This window comes from Pterocles gutturalis, unplaced genomic scaffold, assembly GCF_000699245.1.
Source record: "Pterocles gutturalis isolate BGI_N339 unplaced genomic scaffold, ASM69924v1 scaffold14781, whole genome shotgun sequence".
NCBI classification, from domain to species: domain Eukaryota; kingdom Metazoa; phylum Chordata; class Aves; order Pterocliformes; family Pteroclidae; genus Pterocles; species Pterocles gutturalis.
This window is the reverse complement of record NW_010105700.1, coordinates 14097-23096: the sequence shown is the minus strand read 5'-3', so window position 1 is coordinate 23096 and position 9000 is coordinate 14097. Positions and strand designations below refer to the sequence as shown.

The following is a 9000-nucleotide window of genomic DNA, read 5'->3' as shown; positions in this document are numbered from 1 at the left end:
TGTGCAATCAACTGATTCAACAAATCTGAGCAAGGCTGATATCTCGATAGTGCAGCAATGGCAAACACAGCAGTCTGAGAATAAACTTGTGTATGAGTAAAGGGTATCACTAAACATCTTTCTTTTTTTTTCATCAGCAATGTATCCTGAATGATGTACTTGTGAAAATCTGAAAGCTAAATTTCAGTGTATTGTTTCTAGAATTTTTCTGAAATGCATTTTGCTAAAATTTTCCAGCACTGGATTCTTTGTCTGAATTAGTCATTTGTTTGTTTGTTTGTTTGTTTCTGGAGATGACAACCAAAGAAAAAGATATAACTTTATATTTTCTTATTGCAGGCTATTCGCCTATAAGGACAACAGATTAACAATGGAACCATCAAAAGAATATGTATTCAAATACAAAGGCTTTTATTTTGGTGTAATTACTTCAGTTGAGCACATAGCTTCCCTGGAGGATTTTGAAATCAAAGACAGTGACATATTTGTAGCTACTTACCCAAAATCTGGTAAGAATGGAACTGTTTCTAAAGGGGGGGAAAATCTGCCTTTATTCAGCCATCTATCTGCAGAAGTACCAAGGGTTGTTAGCTTTGCTTTTAGACCTGAATAATCTCTGAATATATGCAGTGTAGCATGAAGTACAAACCCTGCATAGCTGTGGCCTGAACAGCCAGACACCAGGCTCCTGCTCGTGTCCAGACAAATCGGTCTAAGTTGTTCTTAGACTCAATCTTGTAGGTCTACTCAGAGCAAGCTACACACAAACTAAACTGACCTCCTGTGCCTCACAAAACATATATATAGCTTTGGTAGGGCTGGGTGCATGAGTGTTGGAGATGATTGTGGGGTATCTGGACTGGTTTGTGAGCTCACATGAAAAGTGGTTTGGGGGTTGCTGCACCCAAATTGCAACCAAGCAGGAGATCAAATAAAATGTGAGTCAATGATATATACCCCCTTTCAAGGATAATGAAGTACTGTTTACCTACATAGCAATACAGGACACTAGAGTGATGAATTCTGCATTTGTTCCTCTGGAGCAAATGCAACTAAGCAACCACCTGGCTTCGCTGTCACCTTACATGAGATATAAGGCCTTGATATGCCTAGACCCATATATCCATACAGGTTAACCTTATGCTCTAAAACTGGTCTACCCATTTTTCAAGACTGCATTGCCTTAGTGATTAGTAATTAAAAAATTGATCATGCATTAAGCAGTGATTTATGACTAAAGCTTTGACATCTCTGGTACCAACCTGTGCTTGTACTTTCATGGCCTCTGATGTCCTCTTCCTTTTGTGCACTTGGGAACATCTGCCATTATGCTTTTGTTTTTTTTTTTTTTTCAGCAGCCTTCAAGACACAGCCTTCGGATAACATAACCAGTGTTTTGTTAACATATGTCCTTTTCCTAGGGTCACTGAACATCTTGCTGGAATTCACTGTTCCCTCAGGTATTCAGTGACATACCTGAGGCAGAAAGACATTCTTGAGCGAAGCCCAGATGGAGTGGCAGGGAGCACCAGGTGTGGTTGTGGTGAAGGAAGATGTGATATGAGAAGCCTGTGGAGGGGTCATGGGGGACAGAGCGAGGGGACAGGGAACCCAGGCAATGCTAGCTCATCATCAGGAAGCACCAGGGTGAGCTGTCCAAGTAGGGCAGAGAGGGAGGACGAGAAGGAAGTATTTAAGGGCTAAAGATGTTATGGCACTGAGATGAACACATCTTTAGAAGTAGGAGTTTTGTGTTGCAAAGTGATGGGCTACTCTGGCACAGGAAGTAGTTGGAAGATGATTTTGAGTTATGAATTGCACAGAATGTCATCTCTCTCATTCACACCTTGTCCTCTATCCTGCCTCACCATTCTCTTTCTTCTTCACCAGTTATCAGTCTAAGATACCCTCCAATCCTTCTGTGTAATCTCTACCACGGTGCAGAAAAATTGCCCAGGTTGATTATGCCAAGCAGAGCAAGACAGTCAAGACAGCTGTGAAATCACTGGGTGTTATTCCTCTGAGTCCTAGGGTTATTTCTTTTTCTTGCCCAGTAACTTTAAATCTACAACATGTATACAGTCTGATCTCCAGAACCAAGAGCTTCCTTCCCAGGTGAGGTCTTTAAAACTGGGCTTCAGTTTCAGATGCCTTCCTTTCTCTGTGCTTGTTCAGGGTAACCTACGGCACACTGATTTGAATTTTCTCAAGTGTCCATCTTTACTAGCCTGCGGTATAAAAGGGGAAAGGAACCAAAGCTAGTATAGTGCTGAGAAGATCAGAGGACCTGGACAAAAACAGTTCTGCTCACTGCCCAAGTGGGCTAATCATTAAGGATTTGCCTCCCACCATTACCAGCTGGCACATGAACACACACTGGCACGCAGGTCAGCCACCTTCAGGGTCTTGCCTTTTTAGATCATCATTGCCAGCAGCTGTGACCCAGGAATCAGACCTTCCCCAAGGTCTTTAGAGAGCTTGTTGCCACAAGCATTTGCTTTGTGGGGCTCATTTGTGCTTTATAAACATGGTATAATCAACTGTTTGTTTCGTGACATCTCAGAACACTTTGCAGGAGTTCTGGAAGCAAAGGTCTTTTCCGGATCCACTCAGTATATTTTTAGGTGCATGGCCCACAGAGATGCAGCAATTCATGTTGCCACAAGAGGGTGAGGACAGACATAATTTGTGTGGAAAAAGTTGAGTATACTGTGGGAGGAACTGAAAGCTTAGTTACTGGCCATGGTCTTCTGCAGGGACAAAACAAAAATATGCTTCCCTTCTGCACTCAATGGTCACCAAAACAATGTTTGCTTTCTTCAGTATGTGAGGTTATATTTATATTCACAAAGTGAAACTCATTATAGCTGTGTAGAGGCTCTGGTTATGATAATATATTATCTTTAATTAAAAAAAAATCAAGCAAGGTTCCATATAAAGCTTTCCTTCTCAGGAACTGTGTGGACTCAGAACATTGTGAACTTAATACTTCATGAAGGCCACCGTAATGGAACAGAAAATGTGGAGAATATAGACAGAATGCCATGGCTGGAATACAACATAAAAAACGTGGATTTTACAACTCTTCCTTCACCTCGTACTTTTGCCACTCATCTGCCTTACTACTTAGTTCCAAGAGACCTGAGAAACAGAAGAGGACGCGTAAGTGATGTTATTTTTACAATTTCCTTAAACCCAATCATGCCACTTTGCCTCAGTGAATTGGTGCAAATCCTACCTTTTTCCTCTTTCAGTTCCCCATGTCTTGGTATAAATATCACCTGCTTTGTATGTGTGGGGAGATCAAGGGCCTTCTAAAGCCCACTCCTGTTTCCTTCTGCCAAACCTCTCAGCCTCAGCACTGTTAGAGAGAGGAGTGGTGCATCTCAGGAGGATCTGCCAAGGTCAAAGACTTGGACTGACTTTCCTCTTGTGAAAACACTCAATTCCAGCAAAGTTATAAGTCTGAAAAAAGTCTCCCACACTGAATATGTGTGGGGAGATCAAGGGCCTTCTAAAGCCCACTCCTGTTTCCTTCTGCCAAACCTCTCAGCCTCAGCACTGTTAGAGAGAGGAGTGGTGCATCTCAGGAGGATCTGCCAAGGTCAAAGACTTGGACTGACTTTCCTCTTGTGAAAACACTCAATTCCAGCAAAGTTATAAGTCTGAAAAAAGTCTCCCACACTGAAAAGATGAGTAAGGCAAGACTATAGTATGGAATGTGAGAACTGCCTTTTCTTACTCTGCAGTGCTGTGAGTTTCTGAATAGGACCTTCAGTTGTGAACTGTGCCGTAGCTCCAGGCCTGTCTCCCACGGAAGATGCCTCCTTACACACAGGTGTCACCAGGCCACTGTGCTACGGCTCGCTGACAGAACACAGACGTACGGGCATTCTTCTGTCTCTGCCCGCAAACATTTGTAACCTCCTAAGAGCAACATGCCAGACTCTATTTTCTCTCCATAATTAGATGCTAAGTGTTAAGGAGCAGAAACTTAGCAGAAGCTGGCACATGTTGCCAGCTGAGAGGCAGGAGGCTGCCCGTCTCACTGGTGGTGCCTGGTCTGTGCCTGCGGCAGCAGCTCTCACATGGTCAGGAGTCAGCAGGAGCCAAAACAACCCTTGCCCGTAACAGCTCCTTCTTCTAAGATGCCAGGGCTCCCTGACACGTCATTCAAACTCTGCCTGCTTGCTGCCTCTGGCACCAGTGCCACAGGCCAGGAGTTTGGGTCACAGAGTACTGATGCTGTCAACAAGACTAAAGCTGGGATTTACAAGAAACTCTTCTTCATTTCATCATGAGTGCACACAGAAATGTGAAGCTGAATCAACCTAATGATTTTCTAGTGTTGTTGTCGCAACCTGATCGCCTTGCGCAAGGGACCAGTATCACTGAAGCCAGTAACACTGATCCCTTGAAGAGAGTTAGCTGCAGGCAGTGAATGACTGCAACTAGAGAAATACCACAACCTATAAACAAATTGACAGCACTACGTTATCCAGAATTTACCTAATGTGATTGTCACCTTTCATACATTTTTAGTGGGATCTGTATGGAAAACTGCACTGATGGTCAGGGTAACGGAGCTCTTCAATGTCTCTGAGACTAGTCTTCTTATTGTTTTGCAGGTTATTTACGTTAGCAGGAACCCTAAGGATGTTATGGTTTCTTACTACCACTTCTCCAAATATGTCTCCACACTAGAGAACATACCAGATTTTAACCTTTTCATGGAGAGATTTTTAGCTGGAAAAGGTAGAATATCTTTTTTTACTATGGAGCCCAAATCCTATTCCATGACCTCAGATTGAATGGAGATTAATTATATCAATAAATATCAATTACCAGAGTTGTCAGCTGTGCTGTAACCTGAAAAAGCTGCAGAAGGCTGTCTGAGCTTGACACAATTTTCTGAGGAAAGTTTGTCCAAAGGGAGTAGCATAGTCATGGCTTTGCTGCTCCGAAACAACATGCAAACTGCTTTTTTTACCTGAATGGGATGCTGATTCAGTATTATGACTGAAAATCTCTTTAATACCTTCTGCACTTGGTTAGTGGAGCTGAACCCATAAGAATAAACACTGTACAGAAAAGACAGAGAAGCAGTTTTTTGCTTCTGCCAGTATTAGTTCAGATTAGTAGAAACAAAAGACGACTTGCCACATTAGCTCAGAAAATTGTCACAAAGGCCGTGAGCATGCATACCTCAAATTAACAAAAAATATTACTTAAAAAACCCTTGAAAAGACCAAAATGACTGATAATTTTACTGTCTTACTACTATCTGTTAATACTATTTATCTTTATTTTTTTGTTTTAATAATTTCTTTTGCTAAGTACTTGCCAGTTCGTGGCTGGATCACGTTGCAGGCTGGTACAATCATGCAGAGGATTTCAATATACTCTTCCTTACCTATGAAGAAATGAAAAAGGTGAGGTCAATTAGTATCACTGTATTCAAGATATACTCTTCCTATATTGAGTGCATTTTCAGACAGCTCTTTATAATTACGCTTTATATTGGAAAGTGCTTAATCCGTAGATTCAAACTGAGACTTCTGAGAGAATGAAGTCATTTGTCTCATTGGTTCAAGTTCTTATCAATTACTGGACAATTATTAGGTAAAACACTTTCCAATATGACAGAAGTTATCTTCACTGACACCCCAGAAAACCCTTTCTGAAATAGTACAGAACGAGACTTTCACAGGTATCTTCAACAGGAACGTTCTGCTTATAAGGGAAAGAAGAGCTTAAGAGGCAGGCGTTAAAGTTCTTGAGGAGCTCTCAAATTGCAGACCAGAAGTTTCCTGCTTGGTGGCTGTCCACACCTTTGTGTGACTTCTCATTTCTCTGAGGTGGCTGTGCTTCTCCTTGCGGGCAAGCCCCAGAGGACCCCTGCCATGGCCGTGCAGCCAGCATCACATGTCACTGTACTGGTCCCTCAGCCTTCAGAGCCTGGGGTTCCTCTGGCTGAGCCCCTTGCTAGGACAAACAAGACTGACAAAACGCCCACGGGTTGAGTGCCTTCACAGTGACAGGTGCAATTCCAGGGGTGACTTTGCCAGGACATCTAACATGAGATGCAGACTGGGTTTGCAGCATGAGGACCAGAATGCAGAATTCCCCACCTCCAAGGGCATGCTACAGCGTCACTGCTCTCCAGTATTCAACTGATGCAAGTGAGACTATGCTCACATAAAAATTATGGTCAGTTTTGGACACAAATGTATGCCCTTTATTATCCTATATTCCACTATTGTATGCATTTAGTTCTTCACATCATCAAGATTCTTCAAAGTAACATTATTGCAGGATCTGAGAAGTGCTGTTCTGAAGATCTGCAAATTCATAGGAAAGGAGCTGAATGAAGAGGAAGTGGACAGTGTTGTGAGACAGGCTACATTTGAGAACATGAGAAAAGATCCCAGGGCAAACTATGAGAACCTGCCAGATAACGTGACAGCAAGAGATAATGGTACATTTCTACGAAAAGGTAAAGTGGAAGCAGTTTGATGTAATGATTATTTGATCCAACACTTCTTGGTGTGAGGTGAACCCAGGGTATCTGATCTCAGCTGGAATGCCCCATTTTCAGAGAAAGAGTTCAGGTTAGTGGCAAATTAAATTTGTAAGAGCAGTTTTATGGCTGTGGCATCAATTATTCTACCATATTTTCCTGAGGATAATAAGAAGGTAATGCTTTACTGACCATAACGCAAGTTGCAACAGGCCTGTCCGATACAGGAAAGGCTTGAAGGGCTGTACTCAGCGAGGGGTAAGATAATACATTTTTACTGTTTCTTTCTTTTCAAGGCACGAGTTACCTTAATAGTGTGAGAATAGGCCTTCTTGACCAACTACTCTCTGAGTCCATACATGGCACCCCTGGGCTCCTGGGCGTTGCTAAGATGTCCTAACACTCAGTGTGGGAGGAGACTTCCAGGGATTAAAGAGAGTGGTGCACTGAGAGAAAAACAAGAGGTGTTGCTTTTAATAATTTCCTCTTCGATCACAAAGGAATCAGTAAAACACAAGAATGAATGAGTGGATGACTTTATGAGGAGCCAGGTCTATGCTGTGTTTTATTCACAGCACCTAGATTTGGAAGCATGTCCTCAAAAGAGCACACAGAGCCTCACTCAGCAGGCCAATGACAGGGAGATGCTGAGGAAGCCAGAATTGCTTCCCAAGACTAGCACTCACTGTTTGCAGCAGGCTTCAGAGAGGTGTGTGTTCTGCTTCTCACCTCCCTTTGCTGCCTCTTTCCTCAGGCACTATTGGAGACTGGAAAAACATCATGACAGTGGCGCAGAGTGAAAAGTTTGACAAGGTTCTTAAAGAGAAAATTAAGAACCTGCCCATCAAATTCATCTGGGATATTCACGATGAAATGTAGGCTGGTTTTGAGTTTCATCATCCTTTGGTGTTTTTAGTGGATGGACATACCCAAAGTTCTGGAAGAAGAAAATACAGCCATTTTCAGCTATGTTATAGAAATAATAATGACGACAACTCAGTAAAAAATGTGAGTTGTCTGAGGAAGCTATTCAATTCCACCTGTCTCCTGTTTGTAATTTTTCAAGGTATTTTAATTAACTTTTTTAGTAAACCATCTTCCTTTCTTCATGGTTGCTTTTACTTTCACCAACTTTAATAATACCAGAATCGTAGACATCCAACTGAGGACAGATTAGTATCGCTAAAAGCTTTCTGAAAAAATGTTTCACTTGTGCACTTTGTGAGGTTTCTTTTGATAGAACCTTCAATGTCCAGACTAGAAGTAAGATTGAGCAGCTGTGGTATGCTTATGCTTTGTCCTGTTTCCTTGGTAAACACCAACACTCAACCCTTTGCTATTAAAGTGACCTTTGTGTTGCATTGTCTGTCATGGTTCTCAAGCTCATGTCTGACAATTTGTTACTTGAAATATTGAGAAAAAACCACAAGCCATAGTCATAGTACTTTTTAAGTGAGCGTCCACTCTACCATACCTGATGATCTGCTAGAGCTACTGATGTAAAAAACTACCAGCTATCTATGACTACATCCTTCCTCATATATCTATTGACTCACTATCATGTTTTAACCTGTCCACAATTCAGCTCCATGCAGTGGCTTGCCCATGGGCTTCTCCTGAGAAGATAAGTACAGAGACATATCTCGGATTTTTTTTCCATCAACAACTTAAAAAATATTTGCAAATTCAACAACTCTATTCCTGACATGCATCTGGTCTATGATATATTCACCTTTGCAAATAGTAATGACTTCTACGTTGCTTCCAAAGGGAGGTCCAGCTCTGCATATTTCCCAACTCCATCCACTGAAACTGCTCATAGACTATAGATGTAGTTCCTCTCCTCCTGATGTACACACTGTTAAGTCTCTGATACATCTCTAGCATTTTTTCCCCCCCGCAATAATTTTCTGCCCCTTTCTGGACAGCCTCAGTCAGGAGGGAAGAGGGAAAGGTCATTACCTGAGGAGGAAACATTTTGTTCCAACATTTTTTTCAGACACAAACCACACTTCCCTGGCAGGGGAGGCAAGTTTTGGACCCTCATCCCTGCTTCCTGCTATGATGTCTGTATGATCAAGCTATGGTGACTGCTTTTGGTTACTATTTAATCAATGTCCTACCAAGCAGCCACAGGAGGATACAACTTCTAATTTCAAAAAATTTCAAATAATAATTTTGATTTGAAAAAGAACATGTAACCTTGGCTTTCCAACTGTTTGAAAAACGTAAAAAAATCCTTCCAGTTCACATACTGGCTTTTTTGTTTACTTCCATCACTGGTCCCAAGGGACCAGCTCCGTCTTCTCATATTCAATCCACTCATTTCAGCCTTCTGATACATTGTACCTGCTTTATTCCTGGACAGAATTACTTCACGCGCAGCATGCTGTTAGCTCTTATTAGGCAAAGGTGACCTCATTGTGATGGGTTTGCCCTTGGCTGGGGGCCAAACCACGCATCCACTCACCCAATCGCCC

At 42.1% G+C, this 9000-nt stretch overlaps 1 protein-coding gene across 1 annotated transcript; it reads left to right on the top strand.

Moving 5' to 3' along the window:
- The first annotated feature begins 350 nt into the window (after positions 1-350).
- LOC104471980 (amine sulfotransferase-like) lies at positions 351-7399 on the top strand. The gene is made up of 6 exons (XM_010087504.1): positions 351-509; positions 2954-3162; positions 4629-4755; positions 5338-5432; positions 6316-6496; positions 7275-7399. The coding sequence occupies exons 1-6, from the start codon at positions 371-373 to the stop codon at positions 7397-7399; spliced, it is 876 nt and encodes a 291-aa protein (XP_010085806.1). The 5' UTR covers positions 351-370.
- The last annotated feature ends 1601 nt before the right edge of the window (positions 7400-9000 follow it).